Source organism: Bombina bombina, chromosome 1 (assembly GCF_027579735.1).
Source record: "Bombina bombina isolate aBomBom1 chromosome 1, aBomBom1.pri, whole genome shotgun sequence".
Lineage (NCBI taxonomy): Eukaryota > Metazoa > Chordata > Amphibia > Anura > Bombinatoridae > Bombina > Bombina bombina.
Genome location: NC_069499.1, coordinates 926,809,040 through 926,835,245, shown reverse-complemented (window position 1 = coordinate 926,835,245; position 26,206 = coordinate 926,809,040). Strand labels below are relative to the sequence as shown.

At 41.0% G+C, this 26,206-nt stretch overlaps 1 protein-coding gene across 1 annotated transcript in view; it reads left to right on the top strand.

Moving 5' to 3' along the window:
- Positions 1-26,206, top strand: part of EDC4 (enhancer of mRNA decapping 4) — a 425,877-nt gene that overhangs the window by 114,326 nt on the left and 285,345 nt on the right. Inside the window, exon 10 of the mRNA XM_053715906.1 lies at positions 21,306-21,401. Coding sequence (XP_053571881.1) covers positions 21,306-21,401 — 96 coding nt within the window. The remainder of the gene's footprint in view (positions 1-21,305; positions 21,402-26,206) is intronic.

The window sequence follows — 26,206 nt, the reverse complement described above, 5'->3', positions numbered from 1 at the left end:
TCCCACTCCAGTCATTCTCTTTGCCTGCGTTAGTGATAGGAAGAGGTAAAGTGAGGTGTTAGATTCTTCATAAAAGTTTATTATTTTTAAACTAGTGCCAGAGTGTGCTGCTTTGTTCTAGGGTGTAGTCGTAGTCCAGATCAGTCTCTACAGTAGAGCATTTGGTGGCTTTAAAGCAATGGGAACTTGTGGGACATAATTCTCACTGCGCCTCCCATACTGATGCTGCCCTGCTTGTAAAGTCTGAGGGAAGAGAAAAACTCAGTACTTTTTATTTCCACTGGCCAATGTGAAGAGAAAATTAGGACCTTGCAAACCGGATGGGCTGCATTTTGCTGTCGGGCAGAATGAAGTAAGTGCTGACTTTTATTTATGCGGTTACAATAAGAAAAAACTCAGAAGTTGGGCACTTACTGTGTATAGATGGGATCTATAAGGAAGCACTTAATGGATTGGGCACTTTATTTTTTATTTGGCATAACTTGTCTCTGATACATAGGAGACTAAATGTGACAGCTAGCGCCGGCACTGGAGGGCACTCTGTATTTATTATTCATAATACAAATAACGATGGTGGTAGTCACATCTCCCGGCGTTTACTTAGAGAAGACATACCGACCGGGAGACGTCTGTACTGATATCGCCTGTGGCGGGCATAATTGGGCGCTTTTGTTTTTATATGTTAGTCTCTGGGGCAATGGATCGCATCTCCCGGCAGTCATATACATGTCAGATGTTGACATCCTTAGAGTATTCACTAGTCAGTGACCACTGGAGTTGTTTCTAACTCATTTTATTAATAAAACATGTTGACCGGGAGATATATATGTTGTCAACGCCCACGAAGGGTGGTCCTTGGGAGGCAGTGTTTACTTGCGCGCCTTTTTCATCTCCCGGCAGTTACATAAAAAGAAAAACATGCCGACCGGGAGCTGTCTGTTTTGTAAACGCCTATGACGGCTGAGTTATACTGTTACTGGTCCTATTACGCACCCTCATAATTATATGCGTAATTTGGACCGGAGATGTTTTTCCCCTATTGCGGTGGAGTCCCGATCTGAGCGTAACTGATCAGAGGGAGATAGTTTTTCTTTTTAGACAAGCACCTTAGCAGTTTTCATGCTGAGGGGTGTTGATAATGCAGTGTGGCTGTGCTCTAAATTGCCAAGGTTTTCAAGCTATTTAAAACAGTTCATGGAAAAAGAAAAAAAAAGTTACCCTTTTAAAATTTAAAGGGACAGTAACGTTTCTGCATTTATTATAGAATTTCAGAATTCTTTGGAAAATCTTGTTTTTTGTGTGAAAAATGGACCAAGAGGCTATGCAGGGGCTCTCTTTCTTTTGTGTTGTTGCACAATGTTTTACCCACCAACTCATTTGCTGTTCCTCCTGTATGTGAGGAATTAGAAATCTAATTACACATCCCAAATTGTATTGCCCTCACATGCAGTGTCCTGCGTTCTCTCTATAACTCATTTGGGTAGCTTTCTAGACTTCGTTCTTCTCATGAGTTCTGATGCATTGTCTGCTTTCCAAATATTGCAGGGAAAGCATTAGAGGAAGAACAGAGATTCAGTAAGCGAGGTTTCTAACACAATGTAATTCTTCTTGTTAATGCTGAAGTTGTATTTTCCAAGTTTAAGCCACATCACCTCCGTCTGTTACTCTAGGAGGTTTTAGTTACATTGGACGACTGCTATTCCTCAGTTGTGTGTATAATTTTTTATATATATATATATATATATATATATATATATATATATATATATATATATATATATATAAACACCGGGGCTTACGTTGACGGCCATCTGTGTACTTTGCTACCGTCACTAGTGCGGCAGCATATTGGTTGAGACGTTGCCTGATGCTATCAGACAGTAACTTTTTTTGAATGAAATCTAGGATAGGTTAATAACCCTTAGGCTGGCTAATTCCTTTATTACGGATGCTTCCCTTCAACTTATCTAAGCTGGGAGCAAATACTTTGAATTTTTCTATTCTAGCTTGCAGAGCCTTGTGGTTAAAGCCTTGGTCTGCGGATGTGTCCACTACTCTAAGCTTCTGTACCTTATCAGATAGCGCAGCATGCTAAGACACTGTGTCAAAGTTCTGTAGCAACCCAAGGGTTGCAGGTCGAATCCCCGGCGCTGTATTTCATCCTCGTCAGGGATTCAATAAGATGGGCAGTGCCTTGAGACCCTTACGGGTGATTAGCCGTATATAAGTATCCCTTACATACATTCATAATTTTTAGTTTTCAAGGGAAGACCTTGTTTGGGCCTGGCCTGTCGGAGATTATCTCTGACATCATGGGAGGTATGGGTCTTTTTCTCCCTCAGGATAAGAGAAACAATTTATAAGGAAATTAAGAAATTTCAAGGGAAATTATTTCTCTATTGCTTCCAATCAGGAACATACTAAACCTGCATGGAGACCCAATCAATTTGGAAAACAATCCACAAAGCCTGCTGTTGAAACAAGGACAGCATGAAGGGCATGCCCTCGATCCGGGATCGGATTTTGCAGGTGGCAGACTTTCATTCTTCGCTCAAGCTTGGGTTAGAGATGCTCAGAATCCCTGGGCAATAGAAGATAGTGTCCCAGGGATACAATTTAGATTTCAAGAGTTTTCCTCCCAGAGGCAGGTTTCTGATTTTAGGATTCTCTGCAGATCAGAAAAGGTGAGGCGTTCTTACACTGTGTAGGAGACTTCTCAGACCTGGGAGTTATTGTTCCAGTCCCAATACAGGTACAGGGTTGTTGGTTTTTTTTTTTTTTTATCCCAATTGGTGTGTGGTTACCAAATAATGAGAGAACTTTCAGACCACTTTTTTTTTTATCTCAAGGGTCTAAACATATTTTTCAGTGTACCACCGTCCTAGATCGAAGCTATTTGTTCCGTTCTTCCCTTGATCCGAAATGGTAAATTTATGAGTAGATTTAAAGGACGTGTACCTGTATGTTCCCATTCTTAGGGATCATCACAATGTCTTTAGGTTTGCCTTCTAGCTAAACATTTCCAGTTTGTGGCTCTTCTTTTTGGTCTGGCCACGGCTCTCAGAATCTTCATAAAGGTTCTGGGGTCTCTGATTGCGGTACCTCGTTCAAGAGGCATTGCGGTGGCACCGTATCTGAGCAACATTATAGTTTGCGCGCCGTCCTTTCAGCTAGCAAATTCTCACACGGAATTGGTAGTGACTTCTTACGGTCACACGGGAGGTGAATCTAGAAAAGTGCTCTTTTGTTTCTCATATAAGTGTGACCTTTCTACGGACTAGGGGTGTGCATGACTATTATTTTAATAATTGACTAGTCGAAAGCTGTTTCTTTCGACTAGTCGAAATCGCCCCCTCCTGCCAGAAAATAGGTAAATAAATGCAAAATATTTTTAATGTAATTGTAATTTTTTTTAATTTATTTTTTAAAACATAATGTTATGTCATAGTCGACACAACATTGTCAACAACCCTTATATGGGAACAAAAAAACTAAATCTAAGTCCATGCAAGTTTTTATTTAACAAAAACATCAACTATTTATTTTGCAAAGCCCATATTATTTTAATTATATGTATTGTTCTTGTTAAGAAAAATGAGCATGTCCACATGCTCCGGGAGTAGACAATTACGTAGTCTGTTTACTATCAGGCCCGCAGCTGAGAAAACTCGTTCAGCCGGTACAGATGTTGCTGGGATGCACAGGTATGCTTTCGCTAGCCGTGATAATTTCCTGTACTTGCATTAATTTGCCTTCCACCATGCCAGAGGGTCTTCAAATGGAGGAATACACTCATCTTGCATGTATTTGTCCAGCTTGGTTTGCAGAGACATTCCGTCCTCTGTGTAGTAGTCATCTCCGAATAATGTTGCCATAGCAGTAACAGTGCGACGTTGCTTTTCGGGTGGTCCGCTTAGCACTGTACTTGGTTCACCTTCTGTGACATTGCCACCATTTTCCGTAAGATAAAGCAATTCCGCTACTTTGTCTGTGACTGCTTTCTTGACCGTCTCTTCTGTAAACTTAAGGTGTTTGTGCCTGGGGTCTAGAAATGAAGCGATGAGTGCCACATTATGTAATTCTTCTGTGCCTGTAGGTGAAAAGTGGCGCTTGAGGGACTCCAATACAGTTGTTTTAAACTGTGATACTTTTGTTGACTCTCCTGTGGTACTAATGAGATGCTTGGACAGGAGAGTGACTGTGACAGGGTAAATCATAGATATTGATACCTCAGACTCTCCGCACAAAGCAGTTGTAGCACATTTCAAGGAGCTTAACACTGGCAGTAGCTCTTCGATAGCTACCCAACTGTCGTCAGCCAGGTCATGTGTGCGGCATCTGTCAACTTTGTGTACACCCTGTCAGACAGGACTGCGACAACTGCCCATCTGTTACAGTAAGCGCTTAAACATGTCATAGATGGCATTCCATCGGGTACGGCAGTACTGCACGAGGCGGTGCTCTGGCAGAGATTGTTGTTTTTGTTTCATCTTAAGCCCCTGAGTAGCTGTTGTGCTGTGATGAAAATGTGATACAAGACGACTGGCCGCACCCACTACATGCTATATAACACCAAGTTTAATGCCATCGTTGACGGGAAGCTGCAGAGTGTGTGAAAAGCACGGATTTGACTCCCATTCTAATGCCGAGTTTGCTAAGACGATACTGCTTGGGTTGTCATGAACACAAGCAGTGATTTTGCCCCGCAAATCCCAGTGGTCTACCGTAGTGTTCAACACACTTGCAAAATTCTCTGCTGTATCCCTCTCTATCATGGTACGGGTCTGTAGAACCACGCTTTTCATTTCCCAGTCTTTTATGAAATGACAAGTTATGGTAACGTTGGACTCGGTAGTTAATGCTGTCCATGCGTCAGTTGTAATTGCAGCCTTCTCGACTTTTGCCAAGGTGTTGCGGACAGAACTAGCCGAATCTACGTGCATTTTTTCAAGCCGAGTTGTAATTGTTTTTCGTGCAGGGACAGTATATTCGGGCTCAACATATTTCATTAACTCCCGAAAACCCTCTCCTTCAACAAAACTTATAGGAAGCATGTCCTTTGCTACCATATTAGCTATCAGAGTCGACGTTGTTTCAGCACGCACATTGTAACATGTCTTACTGTAAAACCTGCAATGGATGTTTGTTGCTGTCCTTTTTCTTTCTCTGTCGCTACCAATGTAGACGGGTGTTTGTTTTTTAGGTGGCTTAACATGGAAGTCGTGGATTTGTTGTACTGCAATTGCAAGCCGCAAATGTTGCACTTAACTGCCTTTTCATGTAGTTTTTCAAAATATTTCCAAGCAGGACTTTCTTTCATGTAATTAACAAGAGTCCATGAGCTAGTGACGTATGGGATATACATTCCTACCAGGAGGGGCAAAGTTTCCCAAACCTTAAAATGCCTATAAATACACCCCTCACCACACCCACAAATCAGTTTTACAAACTTTGCCTCCAAGGGAGGTGGTGAAGTAAGTTTGTGCTAGATTCTACGTTGATATGCGCTCCGCAGCAAGTTGGAGCCCGGTTTTCCTCTCAGCGTGCAGTGAATGTCAGAGGGATGTGAGGAGAGTATTGCCTATTGAATGCAGTGATCTCCTTCTACGGGGTCTATTTCATAAGGTTCTCTGTTATCGGTCGTAGAGATTCATCTCTTACCTCCCTTTTCAGATCGACGATATACTCTTATATTTACCATTTCCTCTACTGATTCTCGTTTCAGTACTGGTTTGGCTTTCTACAAACATGTAGATGAGTGTCCTGGGGTAAGTAAGTCTTATTTTCTGTGACACTCTAAGCTATGGTTGGGCACTTTATTTATAAAGTTCTAAATATATGTATTCAAACATTTATTTGCCTTGACTCAGAATGTTCAACTTTCCTTATTTCCAGACAGTCAGTTTCATATTTGGGATTATGCTTTAAATTTATCATATTTTTTCTTACCTCAAAAATTTGACTTTTTTCCCTGTGGGCTGTTAGGCTCGCGGGGGCTGAAAATGCTTCATTTTATTGCGTCATTCTTGGCGCGGACTTTTTTGGCGCAAAAATTCTTTTCCGTTTCCGGCGTCATACGTGTCGCCGGAAGTTGCGTCATTTTTGACGTTATTTTGCGCCAAAAATGTCGGCGTTCCGGATGTGGCGTCATTTTTGGCGCCAAAAGCATTTAGGCGCCAAATAATGTGGGCGTCTTATTTGGCGCCAAAAAATATGGGCGTCGCTTTTGTCTCCACATTATTTCAGTCTCATTTTTCATTTGCTTCTGGTTGCTAGAAGCTTGATGTTTGGCATTTTTTTCCCATTCCTGAAACTGTCTTATAAGGAATTTGATCTATTTTGCTTTATATGTTGTTTTTTCTCTTACATATTGCAAGATGTCTCACGTTGCATCTGAGCCAGAAGATACTACAGGAAAACCACTGCCTGCTGGATCTACCAAAGCTAAGTGTATCTGCTGTAAACTTTTGGTAGCTATTCCTCCAGCTGTTGTTTGTAATAATTGTCATGACAAACTTGTTAAAGCAGATAATATTTCCTTTAGTGATGTACCATTGCCTGTTGCAGTTCCCTCAACATCTAAGGTGCAGAATGTTCCTGATAACATAAGAGATTTTGTTTCTGAATCCATAAAGAAGGCTTTGTCTGTTATTTCTCCTTCTAGTAAACGTAAAAAGTCTTTTAAATCTTCTCTCTCTACAGATGAATTTTTAAATGAACACCATCATTCTGATTCTTTGGACTCTTCTGGTTCAGAGGATTCTGTCTCAGAGATTGATGCTGATAAATCTTCATATTTATTTAAGATGGAATTTATTCGCTCTTTACTTAAAGAAGTACTAATTGCTTTAGAAATAGAGGATTCTAGTCCTCTTGATACTAATTCTATACGTTTGGATAAGGTTTTTAAAGCTCCTGCGGTTATTCCAGAAGTCTTTCCTGTTCCTAATGCTATTTCTGCAGTAATTGCTAAGGAATGGGATAAATTGGGTAATTCATTTACTCCTTCTAAACGTTTTAAGCAATTATATCCTGTTCCGCCTGACAGGTTAGAATTTTGGGACAAAATCCCTAAAGTTGATGGGGCTATTTCTACCCTTGCTAAACGTACTACCATTCCTACGTCAGATGGTACCTCGTTTAAGGATCCTTTAGATAGAAAAATTGAATCTTTTCTAAGAAAAGCTTATCTATGTTCAGGTAATCTTCTTAGACCTGCTATATCATTGGCTGATGTTGCTGCAGCTTCAACTTTTTGGTTGGAAACTCTAGCGCAACAAGTAACAAATCGTGATTCTCATGATATTATTATTCTTCTCCAGCATGCTAATAATTTCATCTGTGATGCCATTTTTGATATTATTAGAGTTGATGTTAGATTTATGTCTCTGGCTGTCTTAGCTAGAAGAGCTTTATGGCTTAAGACTTGGAATGCTGATATGGCTTCTAAATCAACTCTACTTTCCATTTCTTTCCAGGGAAACAAATTATTTGGTTCTCAGTTGGATTCTATTATTTCAACTGTTACTGGTGGGAAAGGAACTTTTTTACCACAGGATAAAAAGTCTAAAGGTAAAAACAGGGCTAACAATCGTTTTCGTTCCTTTCGTTTCAACAAAGAACAAAAGCCTGATCCTTCGTCCTCAGGAGCAGTTTCAGTTTGGAAACCATCTCCAGTCTGGAATAAATCCAAGCCTGCTAGAAAGGCAAAGCCTGCTTCTAAGTTCACATGAAGGTACGGCCCTCATTCCAGTTCAGCTGGTAGGGGGCAGGTTACGTTTTTTCAAAGAAATTTGGATCAATTCTGTTCACAATCTTTGGATTCAGAACATTGTTTCAGAAGGGTACAGAATTGGTTTCAAGATGAGACCTCCTGCAAAGAGATTTTTTCTTTCCCATGTCCCAGTAAATCCAGTGAAAGCTCAAGCATTTCTGAATTGTGTTTCAGATCTAGAGTTGGCTGGAGTAATTATGCCAGTTCCAGTTCCGGAACAGGGGATGGGGTTTTATTCAAATCTCTTCATTGTACCAAAGAAGGAGAATTCCTTCAGACCAGTTCTGGATCTAAAATTATTGAATCGTTATGTAAGGATACCAACGTTCAAGATGGTAACTGTAAGGACTATATTGCCTTTTGTTCTGCAAGGGAATTATATGTCCACAATAGATTTACAGGATGCATATCTGCATATTCCGATTCATCCAGATCATTATCAGTTCCTGAGATTCTCTTTTCTAGACAAGCATTACCAATTTGTGGCTCTACCGTTTGGCCTTGCTACAGCTCCAAGAATTTTCACAAAGATTCTCGGTGCCCTTCTGTCTGTAATCAGAGAACAGGGTATTGTGGTATTTCCTTATTTGGACGATATCTTGGTACTTGCTCCGTCTTTACATTTAGCAGAGTCTCATACGAATCGACTTGTGTTGTTTCTTCAAGATCATGGTTGGAGGATCAATTTACCAAAAAGTTCTTTGATTCCTCAAACAAGGGTAACCTTTCTGGGTTTCCAGATAGATTCAGTGTCCATGACTTTGTCTTTAACAGACAAGAGACGTCTAAAATTGATTACAGCCTGTCGAAACCTTCAGTCTCAATCATTCCCTTCGGTAGCCTTATGCATGGAAATTCTAGGTCTTATGACTGCTGCATCGGACGCGATCCCCTTTGCTCGTTTTCACATGCGACCTCTTCAGCTCTGTATGCTGAACCAATGGTGCAGGGATTACACGAAGATATATCAATTAATATCTTTAAAACCGATTGTTCGGCACTCTCTAACGTGGTGGACAGATCACCATCGTTTAATTCAGGGGGCTTCTTTTGTTCTTCCGACCTGGACTGTAATTTCAACAGATGCAAGTCTCACAGGTTGGGGAGCTGTGTGGGGATCTCTGACGGCTCAAGGAGTTTGGGAATCTCAGGAGGTGAGATTACCGATCAATATCTTGGAACTCCGTGCAGTTTTCAGAGCTCTTCAGTTTTGGCCTCTTCTGAAGAGAGAATCGTTCATTTGTTTTCAGACAGACAATGTCACAACTGTGGCATACATCAATCATCAAGGAGGGACTCACAGTCCTCTGGCTATGAAAGAAGTATCTCGAATTTTGGTTTGGGCGGAATCCAGCTCCTGTCTAATCTCTGCGGTTCATATCCCAGGTGTAGACAATTGGGAAGCGGATTATCTCAGTCGCCAAACGTTGCATCCGGGCGAATGGTCTCTTCACCCAGAGGTATTTCTTCAGATTGTTCAATTGTGGGGGCTCCCAGAGATAGATCTGATGGCCTCTCATCTAAACAAGAAACTTCCCAGGTATCTGTCCAGATCCCGGGATCCTCAGGCGGAGGCAGTGGATGCATTATCACTTCCTTGGAAGTATCATCCTGCCTATATCTTTCCGCCTCTAGTTCTTCTTCCAAGAGTAATCTCCAAGATTCTGAGGGAATGCTCGTTTGTTCTGCTAATAGCTCCGGCATGGCCTCACAGGTTTTGGTATGCGGATCTTGTCCGGATGGCATCTTGCCAGCCATGGACTCTTCCGTTAAGACCAGACCTTCTGTCACAAGGTCCTTTTTTCCATCCGGATCTGAAATCCTTAAATTTAAAGGTATGGAGATTGAACGCTTGATTCTTGGTCATAGAGGTTTCTCTGACTCCGTGATTAATACTATGTTACAGGCTCGTAAATCTGTATCTCGAGAGATATATTATAGAGTCTGGAAGACTTATATTTCTTGGTGTCTTTCTCATCATTTTTCTTGGCATTCTTTTAGAATACCGAGAATTTTACAGTTTCTTCAGGATGGTTTAGATAAGGGTTTGTCCGCAAGTTCTTTGAAAGGACAAATCTCCGCTCTTTCTGTTCTTTTTCACAGAAAGATTGCTATTCTTCCTGATATTCATTGTTTTGTACAAGCTTTGGTTCGTATAAAACCTGTCATTAAGTCAATTTCTCCTCCTTGGAGTTTGAATTTGGTTCTGGGAGCTCTTCAAGCTCCTCCGTTTGAACCTATGCATTCATTGGACATTAAATTACTTTCTTGGAAAGTTTTGTTCCTTTTGGCCATCTCTTCTGCTAGAAGAGTTTCTGAATTATCTGCTCTTTCGTGTGAGTCTCCTTTTCTGATTTTTCATCAGGATAAGGCGGTGTTGCGAACTTCTTTTGAATTTTTACCTAAAGTTGTGAATTCCAACAACATTAGTAGAGAAATTGTGGTTCCTTCATTATGTCCTAATCCTAAGAATTCTAAGGAGAAATCATTGCATTCTTTGGATGTTGTTAGAGCTTTGAAATATTATGTTGAAGCTACGAAATCTTTCCGTAAGACTTCTAGTCTATTTGTTATCTTTTCCGGTTCTAGGAAAGGCCAGAAAGCTTCTGCCATTTCTTTGGCATCTTGGTTGAAATCTTTAATTCATCTTGCCTATGTTGAGTCGGGTAAAATTCCGCCTCAAAGAATTACAGCTCATTCTACTAGGTCAGTATCTACTTCCTGGGCGTTTAGGAATGAAGCTTCGGTTGACCAGATCTGCAAAGCAGCAACTTGGTCCTCTTTGCATACTTTTACTAAATTCTACCATTTTGATGTATTTTCTTCTTCTGAAGCAGTTTTTGGTAGAAAAGTTCTTCAGGCAGCGGTTTCAGTTTGAATCTTCTGCTTATGTTTTTTGTTAAACTTTATTTTGGGGTGGATTATTTTCAGCAGGAATTGGCTGTCTTTATTTTATCCCTCCCTCTCTAGTGACTCTTGTGTGGAAAGATCCACATCTTGGGTAGTCATTATCCCATACGTCACTAGCTCATGGACTCTTGTTAATTACATGAAAGAAAACCTAATTTATGTAAGAACTTACCTGATAAATTCATTTCTTTCATATTAACAAGAGTCCATGAGGCCCACCCTTTTTTGTGGTGGTTATGATTTTTTTGTATAAAGCACAATTATTCCAATTCCTTATTTTATATGTTTCGCACTTTTTTTCTTATCACCCCACTTCTTGGCTATTCGTTAAACTGATTTGTGGGTGTGGTGAGGGGTGTATTTATAGGCATTTTAAGGTTTGGGAAACTTTGCCCCTCCTGGTAGGAATGTATATCCCATACGTCACTAGCTCATGGACTCTTGTTAATATGAAAGAAATGAATTTATCAGGTAAGTTCTTACATAAATTATGTTTTTTGTTGAAGATGCCATTTTTTACAAAATTTGTTTTGTCTACTTGAGTACAAAATAACACTTCATCATAACTGCTGCCAAGTGAGACAATGCGCAATCGGTAGTAGGCTAAGGCTACGGGCTAGTATGCTGACTACGGGCTGTTTTTGACTATCAAAATATAATATATCAGTAATCGACTAATGCCGTACTAGTCGATTAATTTGAGACCGATTGACTAATAGATTAGTCTAACTCAGCCCTACTACGGACCATCATAGACTATCTGTCTATGAAGATTTTTCTGACAGATGTCAGGAAATGAAAGATTTTTGTTACTTGCCTAGCTCTGCAATCTTCTCCTCGCCCTTCAGTGGTTCAGTGCAGGGGACATAATAGGTCTGATGGTAGCGGCGTTGGACATCGTCTCGTTTGCTCTCTTTCACTTTAGAGCTCTACAGTTGGACATGCTCAAATAATGGATTGTCCCCTCGACTTCTATTGGCACAGGAGACAAAAGTATCTCTTCCTTGGTGGTTGTCTCTAGACCATATCTCCCAGGGAACGTGTTTTCACAGTCCTTTCTGGGAGATTGTGACAACAGATGCCAGCCTTCTGCGGTGGGGGCAGTTTGGGGCTCCCTGAAGGCTAAGGGGATATGGTCTTAGAGTCTTTGTTACCCATAAACTTTCTGGAACTGAGAGTCATCTACAATACTCTTCTGGCCATGGCCTCAGCTGGCTTCGGTTTAGTTTATCAGGTTCCAGTCGGACAACATTGTCCGTTGCCTACATCAATCATCAAGGAGGAACAAGAAGTTCCTTGGCAATGGCAGAGGTCTCCAAAATAATTCAGTGGGCGGAGACCCATTCTTGTTGTCTGTCTGCAATCTTTCTCCCAGGAAGGCGGATTTTCTGAGCAGACTGACCTTTCATCCTGAAAAGTGGGAACTTCATCCGGATGTGTTCTCCAGTCTGATCCTTAAATGGGATCAACTGGAGTTAGAAGTTTGGCATTGTACCTGGATGCTATGATATCCGAGGTACGGGTCGAGTTTCAGAGATCCTCAGGTGGATCTGATGGATGCTTTGACGGTCCCTTGGTCCTTCAATCTAGTATATCTGTTTCCTCCGTTTGCTCTCCTTCCTCGAGTGATTGCCCGGTTCAAACAGGAAAGGGCTTCAGTGATTTTCATAGTACCGGCCTGGCCTCGCAGATTTGGTATGCAGACCGGGTAGAGATGTCGTTTTTACCTCCTTGGAGGCTTCCACTTCGAAAGGAGCTTCTGAATCAGGGTTTTTTTCCCATCATCAAAATCTAGATTCTCTGAAGCTGACTGCTTGGAGATTGAACGCTTAGTTCTGTCCAAGCAGGTTTTTTTTCTGATTCTGTCATAGAGACTTTGATTCTGGCGCGTAAGTCTGTGACTAGAAAGATTTTCTATAAGATATGGCGTAAATATCTTTATTGGTGTGAATCCAAGGGCTACTCATGGAGTAGAGTTGGGATTCCTAGCATTTTGTCTTTTCTCTAAGAAGGAATGGAGAAGGGTTTATTGGCAATTCCCTATAGGGTCAGATTTCTGCCTTATTTATTTTGTTACATAAACGTCTGGCTGATGTCCCAGGTGTTCAATCTTTTTGTCAGGCCCTGGTTAGGATCAGGCCTGTGTTCAAACCCATTACTCCTCCATGGAGTCTGAATTTAGTTCTTAAAGTTCTTCAAGGGGCTGCGTTTGAGCCTATGCATTCCTTAGATATTAAGTTATTATCTTGGAAAGTTTTATTTCTTGTTGCCATTTCTTGAGCTCGAAAAGTGTCTGAACTTTCGGCATTACAATATAATTTGCCTTACCTTATTTTTCATTTGGATAAGGTAGTTTTACATACTAAACTAGGGTTCCTTCCTAAGGTTGTTTCAGACAGGAACATTAACATTGTTCCTTCCTCGTGTCCTAATCCTCCTCCAAAGGAACGTCTTTTGCACAATTTGGACATGGTCCGTGCTTTGAAAATTTATTTACAAGCGACTAAGGACTTTCGTCAGTCATCTTTTTTTGTTTATCGTTTTTTCTGGGAAACATAGGGGTCAGAAAGCTACGGCTACCTCTTTCTTTTTGGTTGAAGAGTATCATCCGTTTTGCATATGAGAATGATGGACAGCAGCCCCCTGAAAGAGTTACGGCTCATTCCACTAGGGCTGTTGCTTCCTCATGGGCATTCAAAAATGAAGCTTCTGTAGAACAGATTTGCAAGACTGCAACTTGGTCTTCTCTTCACACTTTTTCTAAATTTTACAATTTTGACACTTTTGCCTCGGCCGAGGCTGTTTTTGGGTGAAAGGTTCTTCAAGCAGTGGTGCCTTTGTTTAGGTTACCTTTCTTGTCCCTCCCTTATCATCCGTGTACTCTAGCTTTGGTATTGTATCCCACATGTAAGGATGAAATCCGTGGACTCATCGTGTCTTTTAAAAAGAAAAGAAAATTTATGCTTACCTGATACATTTGTTTCTTTTTAGACACAATGAGTCAACGGTTTTTCATTTTTGTAAACTTCAGACACCTCTGCACCTTTGCTTTTTCTTTCTCTTCCTAACTTCGGTCGAATTACTGTAGTGGGAGGGAAGGGGAGGAGCTATATATAGCAGCTCTGCTGTGGTGCTCTTTGCCTCCTCCTGCTGACCAGGAGGTGAATATCCCACAAGTAAGGATGAAATCCGTGGACTCATCGTGTCTAAAAAGAAACAATTTTTTTCCAGGTAAGCATAATTTTTTTTTTTCTTTCTTGATTCAGATAGGAGAGCATGCAATTTTAAGCAACTTTCAAATTTACTATTAATTTTTCTTCCTTTTCTTGCTATCTTTATTTGAAAAATCAGTAATCTAAGTTAAGGAGCGGGCCCATTTTTTTTAAGCACTGTGGATAGCGCTTACTGATTGGTGGGTACATTTAGCCACCAATCAGCAAGCAAAATCCAGGTGCTGAACCAAAAATGGGCCATCTCTTAAGCTTACATTCTTGCTTTTTCAAATAAAGATAGCAAGAGAACAAATAAATGATAATAGGAGTAAATTAGAAAGTTGCTTAGAATTGAATGTTCTATCTGAATCATGAAAAAAAATTTTGGTTTAGTATACCTTTAAGCATATTATACTCCGTATCGGCATCTGCCATTCTCACTAGCCAGCTTGTCAGGACTCAATAGCTGCTTTATGGATAAAGGTGAGAAGAAAGGCGTGTTCCAGTCTATGGCGAGCTTTGGACTCAGATAAATGTTCGCTACATCTTTAATGGGTCAAGATTAGTATTCTATATCTCTTTTTTTGTGAATGAAAAGGTGCCGTTACTCATTGAATTTTAATTGATATATTCTGCTCAGTAACTTTGATAAAAACAAAGGGACAACATTATTTACAACATCTCATGTATTTTCCATCCCCTCTTGTGAAAACTAGAGTATTCACATGACAATTACAATTATTATCTATTATGAGTTGGCAGAGGTGGGTGTATATATATATATTGAACCCATTTTTTTTTCTTTCTTTCATAATTCAGATAGAGCATGCAATTTTAAGCAACTTTCTAATTTGACTCCTATTATTTTTTTTCTTCATTCTCTTGCTATCTTTATTTGAAAAAGAAGGCATCTAAGCTAAGGAGACAGCCAATTTTTGGTTCAGACCTTAGACAACACTTTTCTTTCATGTAATTAACAAGAGTCCATGAGCTAGTGACGTATGGGATATACATTCCTACCAGGAGGGGCAAAGTTTCCCAAACCTTAAAATGCCTATAAATACACCCCTCACCACACCCACAAATCAGTTTTTACAAACTTTGCCTCCAAGGGAGGTGGTGAAGTAAGTTTGTGCTAGATTCTACGTTGATATGCGCTCCGCAGCAAGTTGGAGCCCGGTTTTCCTCTCAGCGTACAGTGAATGTCAGAGGGATGGAGGAGAGTATTGCCTATTGAATGCAGTGATCTCCTTCTACGGGGTCTATTTCATAAGGTTCTCTGTTATCGGTCGTAGAGATTCATCTCTTACCTCCCTTTTCAGATCGACGATATACTCTTATATTTACCATTTCCTCTACTGATTCTCGTTTCAGTACTGGTTTGGCTTTCTACAAACATGTAGATGAGTGTCCTGGGGTAAGTAAGTCTTATTTTCTGTGACACTCTAAGCTATGGTTGGGCACTTTATTTATAAAGTTCTAAATATATGTATTCAAACATTTATTTGCCTTGACTCAGAATGTTCAACTTTCCTTATTTCCAGACAGTCAGTTTCATATTTGGGATTATGCTTTAAATTATCAATTCTTGGCGCGGACTTTTTTGGCGCAAAAATTCTTTTCCGTTTCCGGCGTCATACGTGTCGCCGGAAGTTGCGTCATTTTTTGACGTTATTTTGCGCCAAAAATGTCGGCGTTCCGGATGTGGCGTCATTTTTGGCGCCAAAAGCATTTAGGCGCCAAATAATGTGGGCGTCTTATTTGGCGCCAAAAAATATGGGCGTCGCTTTTGTCTCCACATTATTTCAGTCTAATTTTTCATTTGCTTCTGGTTGCTAGAAGCTTGATGTTTGGCATTTTTTTCCCATTCCTGAAACTGTCTTATAAGGAATTTGATCTATTTTGCTTTATATGTTGTTTTTTCTCTTACATATTGCAAGATGTCTCACGTTGCATCTGAGCCAGAAGATACTACAGGAAAACCACTGCCTGCTGGATCTACCAAAGCTAAGTGTATCTGCTGTAAACTTTTGGTAGCTATTCCTCCAGCTGTTGTTTGTAATAATTGTCATGACAAACTTGTTAAAGCAGATAATATTTCCTTTAGTGATGTACCATTGCCTGTTGCAGTTCCCTCAACATCTAAGGTGCAGAATGTTCCTGATAACATAAGAGATTTTGTTTCTGAATCCATAAAGAAGGCTTTGTCTGTTATTTCTCCTTCTAGTAAACGTAAAAAGTCTTTTAAATCTTCTCTCTCTACAGATGAATTTTTAAATGAACACCATCATTCTGATTCTTTGGACTCTTCTGGTTCAGAGGATTCTGTCTCAGAGATTGATGCTGATAAATCTTCATATTTATTTAAGATGGAATTTATTCGCTCTTTACTTAAAGAAGTACTAATTGCTTTAGAAATAGAGGATTCTAGTCCTCTTGATACTAATTCTATACGTTTGGATAAGGTTTTTAAAGCTCCTGCGGTTATTCCAGAAGTCTTTCCTGTTCCTAATGCTATTTCTGCAGTAATTGCTAAGGAATGGGATAAATTGGGTAATTCATTTACTCCTTCTAAACGTTTTAAGCAATTATATCCTGTTCCGCCTGACAGGTTAGAATTTTGGGACAAAATCCCTAAAGTTGATGGGGCTATTTCTACCCTTGCTAAACGTACTACCATTCCTACGTCAGATGGTACCTCGTTTAAAGATCCTTTAGATAGAAAAATTGAATCTTTTCTAAGAAAAGCTTATCTATGTTCAGGTAATCTTCTTAGACCTGCTATATCATTGGCTGATGTTGCTGCAGCTTCAACTTTTTGGTTGGAAACCCTAGCGCAACAAGTAACAAATCGTGATTCTCATGATATTATTATTCTTCTCCAGCATGCTAATAATTTCATCTGTGATGCCATTTTTGATATTATTAGAGTTGATGTTAGATTTATGTCTCTGGCTATCTTAGCCAGAAGAGCTTTATGGCTTAAGACTTGGAATGCTGATATGGCTTCTAAATCAACTCTACTTTCCATTTCTTTCCAGGGAAACAAATTATTTGGTTCTCAGTTGGATTCTATTATTTCAACTGTTACTGGTGGGAAAGGAACTTTTTTACCACAGGATAAAAAGTCTAAAGGTAAAAACAGGGCTAACAATCGTTTTCGTTCCTTTCGTTTCAACAAAGAACAAAAGCCTGATCCTTCGTCCTCAGGAGCAGTTTCAGTTTGGAAACCATCTCCAGTCTGGAATAAATCCAAGCCTGCTAGAAAGGCAAAGCCTGCTTCTAAGTTCACATGAAGGTACGGCCCTCATTCCAGTTCAGCTGGTAGGGGGCAGGTTACGTTTTTTCAAAGAAATTTGGATCAATTCTGTTCACAATCTTTGGATTCAGAACATTGTTTCAGAAGGGTACAGAATTGGTTTCAAGATGAGACCTCCTGCAAAGAGATTTTTTCTTTCCCATGTCCCAGTAAATCCAGTGAAAGCTCAAGCATTTCTGAATTGTGTTTCAGATCTAGAGTTGGCTGGAGTAATTATGCCAGTTCCAGTTCCGGAACAGGGGATGGGGTTTTATTCAAATCTCTTCATTGTACCAAAGAAGGAGAATTCCTTCAGACCAGTTCTGGATCTAAAATTATTGAATCGTTATGTAAGGATACCAACGTTCAAGATGGTAACTGTAAGGACTATATTGCCTTTTGTTCAGCAAGGGAATTATATGTCCACAATAGATTTACAGGATGCATATCTGCATATTCCAATTCATCCAGATCATTATCAGTTCCTGAGATTCTCTTTTCTAGACAAGCATTACCAATTTGTGGCTCTACCGTTTGGCCTTGCTACAGCTCCAAGAATTTTCACAAAGATTCTCGGTGCCCTTCTGTCTGTAATCAGAGAACAGGGTATTGTGGTATTTCCTTATTTGGACGATATCTTGGTACTTGCTCCGTCTTTACATTTAGCAGAGTCTCATACGAATCGACTTGTGTTGTTTCTTCAAGATCATGGTTGGAGGATCAATTTACCAAAAAGTTCTTTGATTCCTCAAACAAGGGTAACCTTTCTGGGTTTCCAGATAGATTCAGTGTCCATGACTTTGTCTTTAACAGACAAGAGACGTCTAAAATTGATTACAGCCTGTCGAAACCTTCAGTCTCAATCATTCCCTTCGGTAGCCTTATGCATGGAAATTCTAGGTCTTATGACTGCTGCATCGGACGCGATCCCCTTTGCTCGTTTTCACATGCGACCTCTTCAGCTCTGTATGCTGAACCAATGGTGCAGGGATTACACGAAGATATATCAATTAATATCTTTAAAACCGATTGTTCGGCACTCTCTAACGTGGTGGACAGATCACCATCGTTTAATTCAGGGGGCTTCTTTTGTTCTTCCGACCTGGACTGTAATTTCAACAGATGCAAGTCTCACAGGTTGGGGAGCTGTGTGGGGATCTCTGACGGCACAAGGAGTTTGGGAATCTCAGGAGGTGAGATTACCGATCAATATCTTGGAACTCCGTGCAGTTTTCAGAGCTCTTCAGTTTTGGCCTCTTCTGAAGAGAGAATCGTTCATTTGTTTTCAGACAGACAATGTCACAACTGTGGCATACATCAATCATCAAGGAGGGACTCACAGTCCTCTGGCTATGAAAGAAGTATCTCGAATTTTGGTTTGGGCGGAATCCAGCTCCTGTCTAATCTCTGCGGTTCATATCCCAGGTGTAGACAATTGGGAAGCGGATTATCTCAGTCGCCAAACGTTGCATCCGGGCGAATGGTCTCTTCACCCAGAGGTATTTCTTCAGATTGTTCAATTGTGGGGGCTTCCAGAGATAGATCTGATGGCCTCTCATCTAAACAAGAAACTTCCCAGGTATCTGTCCAGATCCCGGGATCCTCAGGCGGAGGCAGTGGATGCATTATCACTTCCTTGGAAGTATCATCCTGCCTATATCTTTCCACCTCTAGTTCTTCTTCCAAGAGTAATCTCCAAGATTCTGAGGGAATGCTCGTTTGTTCTGCTAATAGCTCCGGCATGGCCTCACAGGTTTTGGTATGCGGATCTTGTCCGGATGGCATCTTGCCAGCCATGGACTCTTCCGTTAAGACCAGACCTTCTGTCACAAGGTCCTTTTTTCCATCCGGATCTGAAATCCTTAAATTTAAAGGTATGGAGATTGAACGCTTGATTCTTGGTCATAGAGGTTTCTCTGACTCCGTGATTAATACTATGTTACAGGCTCGTAAATCTGTATCTCGAGAGATATATTATAGAGTCTGGAAGACTTATATTTCTTGGTGTCTTTCTCATCATTTTTCTTGGCATTCTTTTAGAATACCGAGAATTTTACAGTTTCTTCAGGATGGTTTAGATAAGGGTTTGTCCGCAAGTTCTTTGAAAGGACAAATCTCCGCTCTTTCTGTTCTTTTTCACAGAAAGATTGCTATTCTTCCTGATATTCATTGTTTTGTACAAGCTTTGGTTCGTATAAAACCTGTCATTAAGTCAATTTCTCCTCCTTGGAGTTTGAATTTGGTTCTGGGAGCTCTTCAAGCTCCTCCGTTTGAACCTATGCATTCATTGGACATTAAATTACTTTCTTGGAAAGTTTTGTTCCTTTTGGCCATCTCTTCTGCTAGAAGAGTTTCTGAATTATCTGCTCTTTCGTGTGAGTCTCCTTTTCTGATTTTTCATCAGGATAAGGCGGTGTTGCGAACTTCTTTTGAATTTTTACCTAAAGTTGTGAATTCCAACAACATTAGTAGAGAAATTGTGGTTCCTTCATTATGTCCTAATCCTAAGAATTCTAAGGAGAAATCATTGCATTCTTTGGATGTTGTTAGAGCTTTGAAATATTATGTTGAAGCTACGAAATCTTTCCGTAAGACTTCTAGTCTATTTGTTATCTTTTCCGGTTCTAGGAAAGGCCAGAAAGCTTCTGCCATTTCTTTGGCATCTTGGTTGAAATCTTTAATTCATCTTGCCTATGTTGAGTCGGGTAAAATTCCGCCTCAAAGAATTACAGCTCATTCTACTAGGTCAGTATCTACTTCCTGGGCGTTTAGGAATGAAGCTTCGGTTGACCAGATCTGCAAAGCAGCAACTTGGTCCTCTTTGCATACTTTTACTAAATTCTACCATTTTGATGTATTTTCTTCTTCTGAAGCAGTTTTTGGTAGAAAAGTTCTTCAGGCAGCGGTTTCAGTTTGAATCTTCTGCTTATGTTTTTTGTTAAACTTTATTTTGGGTGTGGATTATTTTCAGCAGGAATTGGCTGTCTTTATTTTATCCCTCCCTCTCTAGTGACTCTTGTGTGGAAAGATCCACATCTTGGGTAGTCATTATCCCATACGTCACTAGCTCATGGACTCTTGTTAATTACATGAAAGAAAACATAATTTATGTAAGAACTTACCTGATAAATTCATTTCTTTCATATTAACAAGAGTCCATGAGGCCCACCCTTTTTTGTGGTGGTTATGATTTTTTTGTATAAAGCACAATTATTCCAATTCCTTATTTTATATGCTTCGCACTTTTTTTCTTATCACCCCACTTCTTGGCTATTCGTTAAACTGATTTGTGGGTGTGGTGAGGGGTGTATTTATAGGCATTTTAAGGTTTGGGAAACTTTGCCCCTCCTGGTAGGAATGTATATCCCATACGTCACTAGCTCATGGACTCTTGTTAATATGAAAGAAATGAATTTATCAGGTAAGTTCTTACATAAATTATGTTTTTTTTATTTGTGGGTGAATTTATCCACCAATCAGCAAGAACAACCCAGGTTGTTCACCAAAAATAGGCAGGCATCTTATCTTACATTCTTGCTTTTCAAATAAAGATATCAAGAGATTGAAGAAAATTTGATAATAGGAGTAAATTAGAAAGTTGCTTAAAATTGCACGCTCTATCTGAATCGCAAAAGAAAAAATTTGGGTTCAGTGTCCCTTTAACTAGAATATATGAAAGGATTTTATCTTTTTTTTTTTTTTTTGCTACTAAACTTTCCTGTGTTGTACTGTAAAAGTCTTAAGTAATATGGAAATATTTCAGTAATTACACTTTGTTCATTCATAAGTCAATGACCTGTTAATGTTTCAGTTTGGTCAATTCTGGCTTATTTTTCCCTTTTTTGCGTAATACTTAAATAGTATTATTTATAAAGTGCTTTTCTCCTTATTCAAGGTGCAATTAAAGAATTCAGGCCTTGGCTGTTACCAAATAAAGGGCTGCTGATAAATAATTTATTTTAACGGTACTCAGTTTTTTTACCTCGGAAGGCTGAAAAGCTGATTTGAACCTGTATCCAAGAGGTGTGAAAATATAAACAGGTTCTGCAGTTTGGAGCCTTAGCCAGTTGAGCTGTCTCACCACCTGACTAAATTGTTCCTCCTTCTGCAGTGTTCCTTTCTGGAGGTTCCTAATTACAGGAGCAGATCAGAACAAAGAGCTGAAAATGTGGTGCACAGTGTCCTGGACGTGCTTGCAGACAATCAGGTAAGATACTACTTCCCATGAAGGGCTGATTAATGTTTAATGAATGAGTGGGAAATTAACACTGAGCAGTTTTGTCCATTCCTAATGTGTGGGTGCAACAATGTAGTTCCCTAAAGCATTTTATTAGGTTCTGTACTTTTAAATGTGTCTGGAGTGCATCCCACACCTGTAACCCTCTCATGAAAAGCACAATCTGTGTGCTTTTTACAGCACACGATTCTCTGAGTAACACACTTATTTCTTATCCACCCACAGCTAAGTCAGTTACATGACATGTTACATTCTATGCTCTTCTTACTGCTAAACCTCATCACATATGCTCTAATATGCATAACTCCTTATTTTATAGATCAGCCAGCACTCACCTGCACTTTTCACCAGCATCTTACTCTAGTTTACTTTCCATCTTAATATGGAAAGAGTCCACAGCTGCATTCCTAACTTGTGGGAAATACTGAACCTGGCCACCAGGAGGAGGCAAAGACACCCCAGCCAAAGGCTTAAATACCTCCCCCACTTCCTCATAACCCCAGTCATTCTTTGCCTTTCATCACAGGAGGTTGGCAGAGAAGTGTTAGAAGATTTCGGAGTAGTCTCTTATGGAGGGTAGTACTCTTTGAGATGGGACTGGAGTTTTAAGTAGTCCTGTCAGCCTCTCAGTGAGAGCATGGAGGAAAGTTAGAGTCCGGAGATGCAGGGAGAGTCTTTCTGCGAAACCATCCCGACTCCTATTAAAAGCTCCATAGGCAATCAGCGTTGACGAGTTTCTCTGCCTGCTTTCTTCACTCAAGTCCATGTCAGAAGCGATGCTACTATCTGTCACACTTGAAGGGCCGTGTTCCTGTTCCACAGCGTAGATTCTGGTAAGATCGTTTCATATTTTATTCATGTATGATAACGCAAGACAGGGTCACAGTGTGACTCCTTTAGTCTGTATAGAATCAAGGGTTAATATCTCCTTACTGGGATTATTGAACAGGGGGGGAATAATCTTATATGTTTTTGATTTTATGCTGCTTTTATGTGAGATGTTTGGGCTCATAGGCTGTTATGGAATATACAGGTTTCACTTTGAGAGCCATGCAGCTTACAAGCTTGGCGCGCTTTCTCATAGCAGGGACGGTCCTGCATTGTGCACCATATGATTTATTCCCTTTTCCTGACCGGGTGTCTATAAGAGAGGAGTCTTAAATCTCTGTACTGTCTGGGTCATAGGAGGTGGTGACTGCCCCAGCCATTGGGGTATAAGGGTGCCTTTTTTGAATAAAAAAAGTTTTATTTCTCTAGTTCTCCGGTTATTGCACTAGCAATGGAGGATTCTGTTACTTTAGAGGGCACTCCCTCTATTCCTAATGAGTAATTCCTGTTTTATATGGTGAGTTCTGCCCTCTCAATTATGTTCCATATGCCTTGATAATGTGATAATATCAAACATGTTTGATACCACTGAGCCGTCAACCTTTAAAGAGTTGTCGTCCAGTGAGGTGCGTACCCGACATTCTTATATCTCTACACATGCAGTTTTAGCAATTAACATTGCTAATCCTCCATCTGGAGGGGGCCTTTTTTTCACCAGGCCTTTAATGCTTTACCTCGCCCTGCTAAGCGCAAGCGAAAGGTTACATATTGCACTCCTTCCCAGAGTACATCAGATAATTTATTGGATTTAACTGAAGGTTATACGAGGATGAAGTTCTTTCTGAGACTTCAGAGTATGAACATTCTGGGTCGGAGTCTGCTGCCTCTAAACCTCCGGCTGCGGCGGAACCAGACTTTAGTTTAGGAATTTGCGCTTTCTTCTAAAGGAAGTTTTTTGGCGAAAGAGGTCCCAGAGGCCAAATTTCCTGATGAACCTTTAATTCCTAAATTGGATAGAGTTTGAGGACAGGGTGGTGCCTTATCCTTCCCTGCTCCTGTTAGATGGCGAACGTTATTATGAATGAATGGGGCAGGATTGGATTCCTTTTCCCCCCTTCTCCCTTTAACAAATTGCCCCCGGTCCTGGACTATCAATGGAATTGTGAGGTTTCGTCCCAAAATGGGATGGCGTTATCTTCACCCTTGCTAAACGTACTACTATCCCGCTTTGGGATAGTTCTTCGTTTGAAGAACCCATGGATAAAAGATGGAAACTCTCTTAAGAAGGATGTTTCAACATACAGGATATTTGTTTAAACCGGCGGCGGCTGTTGCCGCGGTTACTGGAGAAGCTACCTTCAGGTGTGTCTCCTCATAGGATTTGATCGGGGTGGAGGGTCCCCTTGACGTTACTCAGAAAAGATTTACGGCCTTGAGGGTTGTTAATTCTTTTATCTGTGCTGCTATTAGGCAGCTTATTCGCTTGAATGCTATGGCTTCAGCTTTTTCTGTTCAGGCCCGTCGGGCTCTGGCTGGAGTCATGGTCTGTGGATATGACTTCTAAGTCTAGACTTCTTCCCTCCCTTTAAGGGAATGATTTTGTCTGGTCCAGGCCTGAACTCAATTATCTCCATGGTGTCAGAGGGCAAAGGTGCCCTCCTACCGCAAGAGTATATGAACTAATCTAAGGGATGATTTTCGTTCTGATAAAGCCCATGTCAGCAGTCCTCCGCTAAGCCAGAGCAAACCAAGAGCTCTTGGAAGTCAACTCAGTCCTGGAATAAATCCAAGCAGAGCAAGAAGCCTGCTGAGTCGACGTTGGCATGAATGGGCGTTCATCTTCTGGAACGTGTAGGGGGCAGTATGTCGCTCTTTTCAGTTGCTTGGTTCAGGGACGTGCAGGATCCATGGGTCCTGTAGGTCATAGCTCAGGATTTCAAGATTTTTTTAAGTCTCAGCCACCCAAGGGCAGGTTCTTCCTGACCAGAAAGGAAGGAAGCCTTTCTGGAGTGTGTATGGGATCTGTCCTCTAGGAGTTATTGTCCTGGTGCCGATCGCAGTGAGAAGTTTGGGATTCTATTCAAACCTTTCTTGGTCCCTAAGAATGAACTTTCCATCCGATTCTGGATCTAAAGTGCTTAAGCAGGTTTTTAAATGCCCCCTCGTTTAAGATGGAGACAAAGTCCACTCTTACCCTCTTTTGAGATGGGTAGTTCATGACCACGGTAGATCTGAAGGATGCTCCCTTCACATACCAATCTTCAAGGACCACTTCCAGTTCCTAAGGTTTGCATTCCTGGACCAGCACTTCAGTTTATTGCCCTTCCGTTTGGTCTAGCTAAAGAAATTTTTCGAAGAGGTACCATTCGGAATATCTCCTCTTTCTTCTTCGATCCCATGGATGGCAGATAATCTAGAGAGAGTTCTCTTGTATCAAGTACCATTGTAGAATTCTCGGGTACTATAATAGTCTCCATAGACGTAAGAATATTTCTAACAGACCAGAGACGTTGCAAGCTAGCTTAAACATGTCTTGCCCTCTTGATGTCCTTAAGGCCACCTGTGGCTTGGTGTATGGAGGTGATTGGTCTCATTTTGTCCAGCCTGGACATCATTTCCTTTACCAGGTTTCACCTCAGACTGTTGCAACTGCGCATGCTGAACTAGTGGAACAGCGACCATTTGGATCTGTCTCAACAGATTTCTCTGGACAACCAATCAGGAGAATCGTTCTCTTGGTGGTTTCGCCCTGATCTCTTGTCCTGAGGGACGTCTCGACCATCCTGGGTGATTGTGACTACGGTTGCGAGTCTGTCAGGATGGGGAGCTGTTTGGGGTGCCAGGAAGGCACAGGGCCTCTGGTCTCAGGAGGTAAAGATCCCCCCCCCCCCCCCGATCTCATTTTGGATCTTCGGGCAATATACAATTATCTGAAGGCTTGGGCTCTGCTGGGTTTGTCCCAGTTAATCAGATTCCAATCAAGCAATATTTCCTCGGTGACTTACATCAACCATCAGGGGGGAACGAGAAGCTCCCTAGTGTTGAGGGAACTATCTCGGATTTTGGTGTGAGGGAGACCCGCTTTTGTTCGCTGTCAACTTTCCACATTCCATGTGTGGACAACTGGGAAGCGGACTTCCTCAGCAGACAATCCTTCCATCCGGGAGAATGGTCTCTCCATCCCGAGTGTTTGCAGAGATTTGCAAGAGTAAGATCTTATAACGTCTCAATACCAACCTACCCAGATAGGGGTCGAGGTACAGGGATCCTCGGGTGGAGCTAACCGATGCTTTAGCGGTGCCTTGGAGTTTCAATCCGATTTATCCTTTCCGACCGTTACCACTACTTTCTAATGTAGTGACTCGAGTCAAGCAGGCGTCGGTGATACTGACCGCTCCGCCTTGGCCGCGAAGGATATGGTTTACGGATCTAGTGGGGATGTCGTCATCTCCGTGGAAGTTACCTTGTCGCAGGGATCTACTGACCAATGTCTCTTTGTTCATCAATGTCTAGATTCTCTGAGGCTGACTGCGTGGAGATTGAATGCTTAGTCCTAGCCAAGAGAAGGTTTTCGGAGAGAGTTATTTTTACTCTCATTCAAGCTCGTAAACTGGTTGCCCGTCGCATCTATCATAAGGTGTGGAGGACCTACTTATTCTGTTCTCCAGGATGAACTGGAGAAGGGCTTTTCTGCTAAGTCCCCTGACCGGACAGTTTTCGGCCCTGTCTGTGTTACTGCACAAGAGGTTTGCAGAGCTGTGCAGCCATTTGTTAAGGATTTGCTGGGATCAGACCTGTGTTTAGATCTAAGGCTCCTCCTTGGAGTTTAAATATTGTCCTTAAGGTTTTGCATCGGGCTCCGTTGGAGCCTATGGATGAAATGGACATTAAATTGTTGTCTTGGAAGGTTCCTTTTCTACTGGCTATTGCTTCTGCGTGCAGAGTAT